Source organism: Leopardus geoffroyi, chromosome D1 (assembly GCF_018350155.1).
Source record: "Leopardus geoffroyi isolate Oge1 chromosome D1, O.geoffroyi_Oge1_pat1.0, whole genome shotgun sequence".
Taxonomy (NCBI): domain Eukaryota; kingdom Metazoa; phylum Chordata; class Mammalia; order Carnivora; family Felidae; genus Leopardus; species Leopardus geoffroyi.
The window spans coordinates 21970236-21985099 of NC_059329.1; the positions used below are offsets into that span (position 1 = coordinate 21970236).

Genomic DNA, 14864 nt, shown 5'->3' on the forward strand with positions numbered 1-14864 from the left:
CTTTTAAAGGACGTTAGGGTAATTCCTGGGGTCCCCTCATCCTACTTTGTTCAAAAGGCTGCTTGCCCTTTGGTGCCACGTGATTGACCCTCATTAAGGATATTGCCCGAGATAACCAGGTGCTGACACACACTCTTCTGGTGGAACCATTGTTGGGGATTTTAAGGCGCTGTTTTGCTTCTTAGAGAAGGTGAAACCCACACATCTAATCTCTGCTTGGAATCTGTGTTATGTATAATTTAAAAAATTTTTTAAGTTTATTTGTTTTGAGAGAGAGAGTACATGCATGTGCGTGCATGAGTAGGACAGGGGCAGGCAGAGAGGGAGAGAGAGAATCCCAAGCAGGTTCCATACAGCACAGAGCCCGACATGGGGCTCAAACTCACAAACTGTGAGATCATGACCTAAGCCCAATCTGATGCTTAACCAAGTGAGCCACCCAGGTGCCCCTGTATTATGTGTACTTCTTTTAAACCCAATGCCTGATTCTAATATCCAGCAAAGGTAGAGAATCACTGAGACAAGAAGACTGAGATGTAATGGTTGGTAAAAGCCACGTCTACAAGTTGGGAGGCGGGCTTATTTCCTGGAGGCTGCCATCCCTCGGAATATTTTGATCTAGAGTATTGGAGCTAAGTCTGTCCTTCAAGATCAGCTGACTCAGTGATTCCCTCTCCAGTGTGCAGCAGAATCACTGAGGTGGTCTGCTTATCATACAGATTCTTAAGTCTTGCTGATTCAGTAAGTCTGGGAGTCCCAAATCCTAGTGAGATGCCCTAGTGGGAAGGGACCCGTGGGGAGGGTGTGGACAGAGTGGGCAGAAGGTTGCCCTTATAGTTAGCCTAAGCAGGGAGTTGTACGAGACTGGGGAGGTATCCTGGGTAGGTAGTTCTCATCAGAAGGTGGAAACATAGTGCAGCTCTCAAAGTTAAATCTCAAATCTCTTGTCAAATACTGTATGCCCTGTGTGGCTAGCAGGACATATTTGCAGATGGAAGAAAATGTACGTCCAAAGTAGGAATCCCTATATCAGAACTCTCCATGGGAGCGAGGTGAACCCCTGGGGATGCAGGCTGGGGAGACAGCTGCTGCTGGTGGGCAGCAGGGAAAGGCTTGGGCCCTGATCACCTCATGGCTCCTTTCTGTCACTGGTGACCACATGAGCCCAGGGGCAAATGTTCTTCCCATCAACACATTCTCACATGCTGCTGCCACCACTGGCTTCATTTCCCAAATGTCCAAGGATGTGAGGCCGAGCAAGCCTGAATGAGGTCAGCAGGAGCTCTCTGGAATTTTTGAGAAGTTGTATAAGGCAAATGCCTGATCACACCTTGAATTCTTTGTGTGAAACCTTTAGCTCTGACCTTTCATGTCACCTTTGCCCCCGGCTCACTGCACATGGTTTTGTTTTTCAAGCAGTGCTCATTGTGAGAGGTAAAAGAATAGGTAAAAGGAAGTCAGTAATTGCAGAATTAAACCAGGCTCAAATGCTACGGCCTCCAAAGCCCACACCTCAGGAGTCACTCCCACTTCTCTGCATTCTGGCAGTGACCCTAATGTGTCTCCTGACCCCCAAAGGACTCACTTAGTGACAAAGAACTCAAGTCATGGGACAAGAGCCTCTGGGGTATCACCATTTCCAGTATAATGTCAGAAGACGGCCAACAAAAGTCCTTTGCTCACATGGTCATGTTTTCAAACCTCTGACTGCTTCTCAACTTTCCCTGGCCTCCTATTGGGCTAATATTTGGGAGCTGAAACAATAGCTTTACTGAAGCAATGGTGGGCAGTTCCTGGAAAGTCATGTGAATGTCTGAATTGAACCAATTTGTCAAAGACCATTTTCTGTTCATTCCTCACCTTCCTCACATCCCATGGTGAGGTGGAGTCCCCAGAGCACGATAATCCTTTCCTGAGATACAATGTAGAGGCTCCTAAGAAAATGAACAAAAGAGAGGCTAATTTTGGCTCTTCTGGGACTAAAGAAAAGAAAAACAGACAGGCAGGTCAGGTCCAGCTCAAGGAGGCCAGGGTAGGCCTTGTTTTGTAGTGCCAGGGTATCTGCTCAGATCACCAGGGGATTTGGAGAACAATGCAAGGGGGTGGAGGGTGGGGGGGGGGGGGGGGGGGCGGAATGGAAACAGAGCCTTGGCCCTCCCTGGCTGTAGTGACCAAAGCCTTATCCAGGCTCTGGAGAGTTCACTAAAATGACTGTCTGTGGCTTCAGACTTGAATTTTGTTTTAATGGTAAACTCCTTACCGCTCCTTCCCATCTAAATTACGAATGAATTAAGATTCAGGGATTTCCTACAGACCCAGCAGTGGCTCAGGCTCTGCAGGGCTCTGTGAAGCCCTGAAAGTTGTAGGCTAATGTTGGTATGCAGCAGCACTTTTTTCTGGGGTGAGGTCCTTGGCTTTCCTCGGATTCCCAAAGGCATCTGCCGTCCAAAACCGTGCACCTCCAGGAGGAGAGTCTATCTCCCCCCTCTAGTCCCCGCCAGGCACAGCTTCTGCCCTTTATGGCAGTGCTGGTCGGGTTTCAGTGTGCAGTAGCTTTAGCTGGGTATGATGTTAAAATACAGATTCTGATTCAGTAGGTCTGGGTGGGGCTCACAAGTCTGCATTTCTAACAAACTCAAGGTGATAAGCAGCTCAAGCTGCTGTTCCCAGGATTACACTCTCAAGTGGCAAAGCTTGATGGCAAGCAATGATTCTCTCACCCCAAGCCTGGATCACAGCCATAGGCTCTTACGTGGTCTCTAGTTCACTGTGCCCGTGGCCACTGGAGTGATCTCAGTGCACAATTCTGATCTTGTTCTTCCCCCACCTTTGCCCTTCTGTGGCCTCCCTCCCCAGCCTCTTTGTTCAGTAAAGTCACCTCAGAATCCATAAGCAAAACATTACATGATTTGTCTTCATCCTGTCTTTTCCCCCGGTGTGCCGCTCTATGAGCAATTCGTTCCGTTCATGCAGGACTATGGAAGATCAAGGACTGAGGGCAGGGGGCTGTGAATCAGATCAGTGTCTGAGCCCTGTTCCTGCCACTTACCAGCTTTGTGACCATCTGAAATCCAGTTTTTTCATACGCAGAATGGGAATTAAAATACCTACCTCGTGGGAGTATCATGAGGAGCAAATGAGACATTGTATGTAAAGCATTCAGCATGGTACCCACTCATAGCCACTGCTCAGTAAGCAGTAGCTGTTGTGACTTAATCATAATATGCTCTAGAATTTCCGTTTGTCACATGATTTCCTGGTTGGATTGTTCTCCCAGTTCCCCTTTTCGGCCTGCATCAGATGCCACCCCCTCCTCAAATCCTTCCTGATCCCCCTTCCTCAGTCACCATGCAGTCTTTGACCTCACTTGTAACATTGTGGGTGATTTCTTTCTATACTCTGCCTACAATGCCCAGCATAGTTTGGGGGCACGTATTAATAGCTGTCACTAAAAAGTTTTATGAAACTGGGTTGTGTTCTTATTTCTTTCTTTTTTTTTTTTTTTTAATTTTTTTAATGTTTGTTTATTTTTGAGAGAGAGACAGACAGAGCATGAGCCGGGGAGGGGCAGAGAGAGAAGGAGACACAGATCCAAAGCAGGCTTCAGGCTCCAAGGTGTCGGCACAGAGTCCGACGCAGGGCTCGAACCCATGAGCCATGAGATCATGACCTGAGCCAAAGTCAGACGCTCAACCGACTGAGCCACCCAGGCGCCCCTATGTTCTTATTTCTTTTTGTCATGTATGTATTGTACATACTTGTAATCCCTACTTCTTAAACACGATGGATATATATGTATTCTCCTTGGAGAGATTTGTTTGGTTATTTCTTTTTCACTTCCAACTAATTTAATCCTCCGTAATATCTATAAATTCTGCCCTGACAAGTTGCAGATCTCAAGAGGGTGTGAGATTAGCATGGGCATTACCTTATATTGAAGTCACTTCACTCCACAAATGTTTTATGGGCATCTTCCATGGACCAGACACAATAAATGACAGTAGCGAAGATCATCACATTTGCTCGGCAGCAATACAGTGTGTAGCTTTCCTTATGGAGGCTCTGGCTCCAGGACAGCTTCTGCCATCCAGGAGAGGACAGGGTCTGTGCTGAGGCCTCCCTCTGTAAGCCCCATTGTGTGCCCTCAGGGAACCCATAAATACCAGGGATGTTCTGCTGTAGACCCAGACAAGGATCCCTTGAAGCTATTTCCCAACTCTGAAGTGGTTTGGGCAGAATATTCTACTTCTCTGAAAAATCAGTCCTTTTGAGTATTTGTACTTTTATCCCAGCCTCAATTCCCTCATAATGAAGGCCCCCACCCAAGCAGACTCTAGGGCTTACAAAGATTTTTCACATACATCAGTGAGACTGGTCTTTGTCACAGCCCTCAGAGGTAGAGTGGGGTTCTAGATCCCTGTTTTTAAGTTGAGGTGCCAAAAGCTCAGAGGAAGTAAGGAATAGAGCAAGGTCTTGTGGCAAGCAAATCCAACACTCGAAACCTGAATGCAGACCTGCCGACTACAGGTCCAGCAATTCTTTCTGTTGTGACTGAATCTTGGGTCTCTTAGCCAGGAAAAGATGAAGCAGGATAGCAAAACCACCCCTCTGCTACGTACTTCCAGTGCATTTCCTGAAGCTGGGAGGGCACCAGTGAGGGGACAGCTGGGGGAGATGTGGGGCTGGAGGGAGGGTGGCCCTTCTACCATGTCAGCAGGAGAGGAAGCTTGAACATAGAAGATCCCTGGCCTTCCTCCTTGACTCTGACCTCACGGACTGCAGTGGGCCTCGCAGAACTTTCTGGTCTGTTGGGAAAGGAAATGGCCTCCACCACGTGGGCCTAGGCAGGGAGGCAGCCAACAGGCATCCCCCTCAGAAGACAGGTGAGCTGAAGTGGGCGGATTTTCTTGTCATATGTGGCTTTCTGTGGCTGCTTCCCATCAATTTTCCCTTCTAGAAAAGCTAAAATTTAAATTAGGCGTGTTGTGTCCAGCTTGATAGTAGCGCCTGTGATTCATGAGATTGCCAAGGGGAAAAGTGACTCTCAGAAAGTCAGTGTGTGATCCAACTGCCCTCCCACTCTGGAGGTGTCTCTCCATTGCTACCTTCAGGATGCGGGATAATTTTCATTGAGACAATCCACGAGTTTCCATAGGTGGGGGAGATAGAGATTCCAGAAGTCACTTCTAGGTACTTTTCAGGGATTGGGGTTCACAAGCTTTAAAGTCCACTTCCAGCCCTGCTTCTAACTAATAAGAGTGTTTGGGCCAGTGCCTGGACCTGAGCCTCTCTGCTGAGAGCTGTAAATCATGATGGGTTAAGTGATTTCAGCTTTGATGCACATCTGCCTCACCCAGGGAGCTTTTTAAACTATACCTAAGCGGGGGCCCTGCCCTCAGATCTTTATTCAGTTGGTCTGGGTGAGGCAGGGGACTGATATTTTTTACGAGGTCCCCCAGGTGATCAATAAAGGTGAAGAAACGGGATGGGTTAATCTCTGAGCTCTTCTGGAGACCTGTGGGGGAGAACTCATGTCCATCTGGTCCACATCCCACAGTTCACCATGTGGCCGTTCCAGCCTTTAAACTCAAGGCCATGAAAGACCAGAAAGCACTGTACAGAGGGCCACTGGCCAAGTCCCTTATTTTAAAGTGGCAGGGGAGAATGCTCCTAGGGAGCAGTGTGTTCCAGGCACACAGGAAGGCAGGGCAAGCAGTTTGTTCAGGCATTTGGCCCCCAAGTCTGTGGTCCTGTCTTAATGCCACACAGCTCTGAAGGAAGCCCAGGAAATTACTGGAGAGCAAGATAACACTTTTGCCCTGTTTCCCCGGTAAGCCTTTCACCTAGTGGTGCTTTGGAGTCTGGTGAATAATTACTCATTCCTTCTGCACTGAACTACATATCCAAACTCCAGAGAAGCAGATTATTCTTATCCACAGATGAAGAAACTACAGGTGGAAAGATTGAGACTTGCCCTGGTCACACAGCACGATAATAACAAAGGCTGTGTAATGGAAACAGAAGCCCTTGTTTTTCCTGGAGGAAAATCCCTTCCTTTTCACCTTGACTTAGCTGTTCAGAAGCAGCAGGTCTCCGAGTTAGCAAGCTCTGCTGAGAAGTGGGGCAGTCCTGTTGAGGTGCTTCTGCCCCAAAAGAAGAGAGAGCACCTTCTAGGTGAAGCTTCTCTCGTGGGGCCACTGTGCTTCTGGCACCTCAGTATCTCTCACATGTTTACCCTTTCCCTTTCCCATCCTGTCCACTGGTTTTCCCTGCCCTTCTATTCAGGACGAGCTGTCTAGGCTGTTCTAAGCCACATCATTCCACCTGGAAAGGCAAAAAAAGGGCAGGAAAGCTCCCACCAGGGCATGTAGGAGGTGGTGAGGAGGAAGAATGTTAGGCCTTCCGTTCTCCTGTGGGTCAGCAAAATAGCTGAAGAGGTAGGTGCTCCAGCATGAAACCATAGTGGAAACTCCTGCTGGCTCCTGCAAAGTTTTGCGCGTCACCACACATCCATATTTATGGCTCCTCACAAAGAATGAAAAGACTATTTTCATGCAAATCTACTATGTTAATGTAGATTTCTTTCTAGCTTTGCTCAATGGAGAATCATTTCTGAGGTCCTGCTGTTGTTTCACTCCCCCTTCCCACTCTGCTCTAAATTCATTAGCAGCCACAGAAAATGTGCCTCCAGAAAATGTGCATCCCATAGACATGTGTCAAGCAGAGAGTTTGTCCAGCCCAGCAAAGCGGCTTTGTGTGGCTTTGGTTTGAAGGTCCCAGCTGATGCTTCCCTTTTGGGAAATTACAAACTCTCCACCTATGGAAGGTTAATGGATTGGGCTAATGAAAAATCTGTTAGAGCAAGCACAGCATCTATAGACCCCATGGCTAGAATAGCCAAGACAGGGGACCAGCTCAGTTAGGCTTGGGCCTCTGCCAGCTGCCTGACCTTCAGCATTCTGTCAGTACTGCTCTGGTCTGGCTTTAACTGACCTCTGTCATGCCAGGTGTGGCCACCAGCCTCCAAGCTGGCCCCTAGTGACCCAGTTCTCTTGGTATTCACCCCTTACACAATGAAGAGGGCTGGTCCTGTGACCAATAGGATATTGTAGACTGCTGGTGTGTGGCTCCCCAGGTGAGATCATTAACAAAATTGCAGCTTCCACGTTGGGCCCTTTGAATTGCTCACTCTGGGAAGTGAGACCTCCTGTTGTGAGGACATCCAGGCAACACTGTGGAGATCATGTCAGGAGGAACCAACTTCCAACACGAACTTGCCAGGCACATGAATGAGTCATGTCCGGAAATGGATCTTCCAGTGTCAGTTAAGCCTTTAGATGTTTCTGGCTCCTCAGCATTTGAGTCTCAGCTGAGGCCCCAGATATCATAGAACAGAGATAAGCTGTCCCCACTGTGACTTGTCTACATTCATGACTCACAAAAATAATGAGATAAGCCTTTGTTGTTGTTTTCTGCCATTAAGTTTTAGGGGTGATTTGTAACGCAGTAATAGATGACTCCAGCCTAATTGTGTATGGATATGAGCCATTATAAAATTGTATCTGCAAATGAATCCCACTTTATAAAGCAATCGTTCAAGGGTGGATTCTTCTATACCTACACTCTAAATTGTATTCATGTAGGGGCGCCTGGGTGGCGCAGTCGGTTAAGCGTCCGACTTCAGCCAGGTCACGATCTCCCGGTCCGGGGGTTCGAGCCCCACGTCAGGCTCTGGGCTGATGGCTCAGAGCCTGGAGCCTGTTTCCGATTCTGTGTTTCCCTCTCTCTCTGCCCCTCCCCCGTTCATGCTCTGTCTCTCTCTGTCCCGAAAATAAATAAACGTTGAAAAAAAAAATTAAAAAAAAAATTGTATTCATGTAGTCAAGTATTCATAATAGAGGTGGGTTCTCCACCTACAAATACCAAGAAAGGCTCAAATACACCTTGCTGATGGAGGGGAAATGCAAAGTCCCCTAAAAGAGCCCTCACTTGAAGAAGCAGTCAACACGCTTAACTCCTCTCACCAAACCTGTCTTTAGCCCCTGGGAATCTGACTTTAGTTTCTACCACTTGTTTGGAATCATCTTCTCTCCAGTCATCAGGAGCCTCCTCATCTATAACTCCAGGAGTCTAAGTTCTGATTCTCCTGTAACTTCTTGATAGATCTCCTCTTTGATTTCCTTGATACCTTTGTTCCTCAGTGGTCCACCTACTGCTTCCTCTATTTTACTGGCAAATCTTCCCCTGAAGCCCCTTTTCATTCTGGCCTTCTCTCAAGAATTCTTCCAGACTGAAGAGAAATGGACTGCTTCGTGAAGGAGTGAGCTTCCTGTCCCTGTAGGCTTTAGTAGATACAGGGTGACCATCTAGCAGGGATGTTCTGAGAGGGATTCCAGAAGTGGTCTCTGAACCACTAATCAGCAATATAAATTCTGTAATTTTTGAAAGGCTTAGGTACCAAGATACCTTTAAGAATATTGAAGGGACGCCCGGGTGGCTCTCAGTTGGTTAAGCATCCAACATTGGCTCAGGTCGTGATCTCGTGGCTTGTGAGCCTGGAGCCTGCTTCAGATTTCGTGTCTGCCTCTCTCTCTGCCCCTCCCCTGCTCATGTTCTGCCTTTCTCCCAAAAATAAATAAACGTTAAAAATAAAAAGAATATTGGAACCAGGACAGTTATAATCCCAGAATTCAAACTCATTATAGAGAGTTGGAGCTGGTTAGGTTCTTTGAAATAATCTACATGGTCTCATTCACTAAAATTTCAACTCTCTCTGTAGAGATGACTCCCATTGTTTTCTCATGACTAGAACTATTTTCCAAAAACTAGTCCCCAGTTCCCTCCAGGAACCTGTACATCTACCCCTGGGTGTAGCCCATGCCTTTCAAACTCAGGCTGGGTAAGTCAGATGCACTGTCTTCTTCTCCAAATCTATTTGTCCTCTTCACTTATCTCAAGCACACTATCCTCTGGTTGAGTCATCTTCTCTCTCTTTCCCCTGTCCTCCAAATCTATATTTTATCAGTTGATAAGACTTATTCATTTTTTCTCCTTAATGTCCTTCTCATTCTTTCCCTCTGTATTAGTTAGGGTTCTCCAGAGAAACAGAACCAAAAATGTGTGTGTGTGTGTGTGTGTGTGTGTGTGTGTGGTATATATATGATTTATTGTAAGGATTTGGCTCACATTATTACTGAGACTGACAAGTCCCAAGATCTGCAAGCTGGAGATGCAAGAGAATCAATGGTTTAGTTGTAGTCAGAACCAGGATTGCTGATGATATAGTTGCCATTCAAAGGCTGGCAGGCTTGGGGTGCCTGGCTGACTCAGTTGGTAGAGCATGCAGCTCTTGATCTCAGGGTCGTGAGTTCGAGCCCCACGATGGGTGTAGAGATTACTTTAAATAAATAAACTTGGGGCGCCTGGGTGGCGCAGTCGGTTAAGCGTCCGACTTCAGCCAGGTCACGATCTCGCGGTCCGTGAGTTCGAGCCCCGCGTCGGGCTCTGGGCTGATGGCTCAGAGCCTGGAGCCTGTTTCCGATTCTGTGTCTCCCTCTCTCTCTGCCCCTCCCCTGTTCATGCTCTGTCTCTCTCTGTCCCAAAAATAAATAAAAACGTGGAAAAAAAAAATTTAATAAAAATAAATAAATAAATAAATAAATAAATAAATAAATAAATAAATAAACTTAAAACACACACACACAAAGGCTGGTAGGCTCAATACCCAGGAAAAGCCAGTATTTCAGTTTTAGTCTAAAGGCAGGATGTGACTAATGTCTTAGCTCAAAGCATCCAGGGTCAGGAGGAGTTCCCTCTTACTATTGGGAGGGTCAGCCTTTTTTGTTCTATTTAGTCCTTCAACTGATTGGACAAGGCCCGCCTACAGTAGAGAAGGCAGTCTGTTTGATGTAGTCTACTGATTTAAATGTTAATCTCATCCAAAAACATCTTCACAGAGGTCCCCTGAATAATGTGCACCCCATGGTCTGTGAAATCAAGTTGATGCATAAAATTAACCGTCAGACCCTGCTACCCATCCCCATAGCCTCTGCCCTGATTTGGGCCTATATTAATTTGCTACCCCGGCCAGCACTCTTAGTTTCTCAAACTATAACTAGACTCAAGTCCCAGCAGTCCCCAAGTAAGATACAAAGTATGACCTATGAGGAGATACATTACACTCCAAAAAGAATTTATATGTATAGAAATCTAGAGAATACATGTAGAATAGGTCATAAAAGGATAGGATCATAGTGGATGGAATATCAAGTTGGGTCAGGCAGAATTTATTGGTCTGTGCCCACTCAGCAGAGACTCCAAATTCAGTCTTTTAGATTGAGGGGTTAGAAGAGTCTTTAATATGTTGGTTAGTTGACTAAACCATGGACCCAAAGGTGGCCTATACGAAATGAAGTTAAATGCCAGAACCTCTTTGGCATATTGTAGAGGAAAGTACCCGAAAGCTTAGAGAGATTGGTACGTTAGAATGAACTTACCATGTAAGACCTGTTCACCAGCTCTGGGAGGGTCAAGAGGACACACCTTTCACCGCCACTGTGAAAAACTTGTGAGGGGAGCCTCAGCATTCTTGAAGAGTTCTGTAGTCACCCTTCTCTGTAGGTCAAACATTACAGTAGGAACTGCAACCACCAAATTGGGATTCCCAATGCAATGAGGATAATGGGACTCTGGAATGGGAGGTACTTAATCAACAAGAAAAGAGGGATGTGGTTACTGTAATTGGATAACTGAGCCAAAGCAATAATCACAATAGTCTGACTCATAGAGACCTATGGCATTTGGATAATAAATCATGGTTCCTTTGTGGAAGACTGAGAGAAAGATTAACAGTATAAAATTCTGGCATTGTAGCAGGGTCCTTCCTCAAGGAAACCTGGACTCCACTTCAAGAGGTTCTTGGTCTATAAATTGGCTCAAGTCTGAGAATCGATTGATTTTGGTCATCTAAGATATATTACTGTTCACTCAACCTAAACTCTTATGCTTATAGAGGCAGGAATCCATGCTGATCCATGGGCTGTGCTCAGTTATTTGGCTGGATGGTCTCAGGGGACTTGAAAGGAACATTATTGGAAAGTTGGTGACAAGGAGATCTGGGGAAGAGGTAAATATATAGTTCTCTCCAGGCAAAAGATATGAAAATATTTATCTTCCATGTTAATGCTCACCGAAGGGTAACCTCACCATTTAGTCAGTCAGTCAGTCAGTCAGTTGTCAGTCAATAATTCACTCACTCACTCATCACCAAGGCATGATCCCATAATCATACGACCTTTGAACAAAATGGGAGTTAGGGGCAGCAACATGCTACACTGTCAAAAACCCACATGTAACTTTTGACTCTCCCAAAACTTAACTACTAGTAGCTTATTGTTGCCTGAAAGCCTTCACAATAACATAAACAGTTGATTAACACATATTTTATATGGTATATATATCTAAAGTAGAGAAAAGAAAATGTTATTAAGGAAATCATAAGAAAGAAAAAATACATTTACAGTACTGTACTGTAAAAAAAATCCATATCAAAGTGGACCCATGCAGTTGAAACCAGTGTTGTTCAAGGCCAACTGGGCATATTCTTTGCTGAGGTGTCTGTTCAGGTCTTTGGCACATTTTTAAATCAGGTTTGTTTTCTTATTGTTGAGTTTTAAGAGTTCTTTGTATATTTTGGTTCATGGTCTTTTATCAGATATCTTTTGCAAATATTTTCTCCCAACCTGTGGCTTGACTTCTCATTCTTTTGACAGTGCCTTTTGCAGAGCAGAGGTTTCTGACTTTAATGGAGCCTAGCTTATCAGTTATTTCTTTAATGGATCATGTCTTTGGTATTGTATCTGAAAAATCATTACCATATCCAAGATCATATAGATTTTCTCCTAAGTTATCTTCTAGGAGCTTTGTAGTTCTGTGTTTTATATTTAATTCTATGAGTTAATTTTGTGACGAGTGTAAGTTCTACGTCTAGATTGAGTTTTTGCATATGGATATTCAGTTGTTCCCACACCATTTGTTGAAGAGACTGTCTTTGTGCCATTGCATTGCTTTGCTTCTTTGTCAGAGATCAAGTGACTCTATTTAGATGGGTCTATTTCTGGGCTCTGTGTTGGGTCGATTGTTCTAATTGTCTGTTCTTCTACCAATACCACACTGTCTTGATTACTGTACCTTTATAATAAGTCTTGAAGTTGAATAGTGTCTGTCTTCCAACTTTGTTTTTCTCCTTCGATATTATGTTGGCTATTCTGGGAATTTTGCCTTTTCCATATAAAGCTTAGAATCAGTTTGTCAATATCTATAAAATAACTTGCTGGGATTTTTATTGGGATTTCATTGAATCTATAGATCAGGTTGGGAAGAACATAGACTGTCATGTCATCTGGAAACAAAGATAGTTTTATTTTCCTTCCCAATCTCTATATCTTTTATTTCCCTTTCTTGTCTTATTGCATTAGCTAAGACTTTTAGTACCATGTTGAAAAGGAGTGGTGAGAGGAGACAGTCTTGCCTTGTTCCTGATCCTCGTGGGTAAGTGTTTAGTTTCTCACCATTGAGTATGATGTTAGCTGTAGGTTTTTTTGGTAGAGTCTTTATCAAGATTAGGAAGTTCCTTTTATTTCTAGTTTACCAAGAGTATCATCATAAATGGTGTTGGATTTTGTCAAATGCTTTTTCTGCATTTATTTATAGGGTCATATTTAGTTTTTTCTTATTTAGTCTTTTGATGTGATACATGACATTAATTGATTTTTTTTCATGTTGAACCAGCCTTGCATTCCTGGGATAAATCTCACTTGGTCTTGGCATCTAATTCTTTTTATACATTGTTAGTTTTGATGTGCTAACAGTTTTGAAGATTTTTGTCTCTGTGATCATGAAAAATATTGGTCTTTAGTTGTCTTTTCCTGTAATATCTTTGGTGTTGGTATTAGGGTAATGCTGGCATCATAAGATGAGTTAAGGAATATTTTTTTCTGCTTCTGTTCTCTGAAAGAGGTTGTAGAGAATTGGTATAATTTCTTCTGTGATTGGTGAACCCATGTGGGCTTGGTGTTTTTGGTTTTGAAATGTTATTATTGATTCCATTAGATCTAGGCTTGTTCTCCAGTGCATTTTTCATCTCAGAACTTGTAGTTTTCATCTTGAGAAGTTTGATTTGTCCTTTTTATATCCTAACTTTTGAACATATAAAATATAGTCATAATAACTAACATTTTTCTGTGGTAATTCTAATAACTCAGTGCTAAGTTGGTTTTAATCGGTTATTCTCTTAATTATGAGTATATTTAGGAAAACATAAGCTTCTTTTAAAACATAAACATGCTTCTTTGCATGCCAGGTAATCTTTAATTAGATGTCAAACATTGTAAATTTTGCCTTGTTGGTTGCTGAATATCTTTGTATTCATATACATTTTTCTGAGCTTTGTTCTGGGATGCAGTTAAACTACTTTAGAGCTTTGCTTTTATAATTTATTAGATTGTGTCTGGATCAGTGCTCAGTTTGGGACTAATCGTTATTCCCCACTGTGGAGGTAAGATCTTCCTGAAAACTCTACCCAGTGCCCTGTGCATTATGAGTTTTTCATGTCTGAGTGGCAGGAACAGGCACTGTTCCCAGCTCTGTGTGAGCACAAGGCACTCTCCCTTATTAGTCATTCTGATGATTCTGTCCCTAACCTCAGGTTCTCTCTTCCAATATGTGCACAGTACTCTGCTGTGTATTAGAAGGAGACCTCTGTAGATCTCTGGGTTTTCTCCTCTCTGGTATTCTGTCTTACGAACTCTAGTTGCCTTTGTGTCCCTGGACTGTGAGCTGTATCTTCTCAACTCAGTCCACCAGGCTCTACCTCAACACTCCCACCCCTGTGCCACTGCCTGGAGACTTTCAAGGCTTGGGCAGTTAAAGGGCTCACTTCATTTGTTTGCCATTTGTCAAGAATCACTGTTTCTCAGTGCCTGATGTTGAGAGCCATAAAAGCCATTGTTTTTGGATTTTGTCTGGTTGATTGCTTGGTTTATTTATCTTATCTATTTATTTGGCTGTTTAAGGAAAGAATGCTTTTGTAATTGGATTCTTACAGAAAAACTTTTTTTTTTTTAAGTTTGTTTATTTTGAGAGAGAAGAGTGAGGGAGGGGCCTAGAGGGAGGGAGAGAGAGAGAGAATCCCAAGCAGGCTCCTCACTGTCAGTGCAGAGCCCAGTGTGGGTCTTGAATTCACAAACCTGTGAGATCATGACCTGAGCTGAAATCAAGAAGCAGTGTCTTAACCGACTAAGCCACCCGGGCACCCCCAGAAACACTTTTTTATTTGTAACCAATGGTCATTGCCACTTGAGAGGTTACATATTTATGTGAGCTATAAGATAAACTCAAATTAGCCAGCAGGAATTTTTGAGGCTATTCTAGGGGTGCTAAACTGATTTCCTGACTCCCTTGTTTCTGGGAATTCTTTGAATTATTTGGTTCTAGTAGCTAGTTCTAAATAATGATTTTATGAAATTCCTAACCATGTTATTTTATTCTCAGAATTAAAAAAAAGAAAGAGCAGCAACGTTACGCTGAGGAGCAGAGGATACTAAGAATGAACTTCCATGAAGAGCCATGTTCAGGAGAGAAGATGAGTGAGAAAATAGCCCAGCTACAGCTTGAGGAAGTAAAAGGAGCCAGAGAAAAACAACAACAGAGAGAGAAGGAATGCCAAAGGTATTTTGAAAAGTTCTGCATAAAGTCCTGGCTCTAGCGGAATAGCAGTGTATTTCCTCCCGTGCTATTTCCCGGTACAAGAGGAAGAGTTGAGGCATGGAGATGTGAAATAATTTTACTAGTGAAAGCTGGTGAAA

General features: G+C 44.0%; 1 protein-coding gene across 6 annotated transcripts in view; it reads left to right on the top strand.

Moving 5' to 3' along the window:
• CCDC15 (coiled-coil domain containing 15) overlaps positions 1-14864 on the top strand; it is a 97081-nt gene that overhangs the window by 67577 nt on the left and 14640 nt on the right. For all 6 annotated transcript variants that reach the window (XM_045483338.1, XM_045483339.1, XM_045483337.1 and 3 more), the window contains one exon: positions 14551-14727. In XM_045483338.1, the coding sequence (XP_045339294.1) occupies positions 14551-14727 (177 nt within the window). The remainder of the gene's footprint in view (positions 1-14550; positions 14728-14864) is intronic.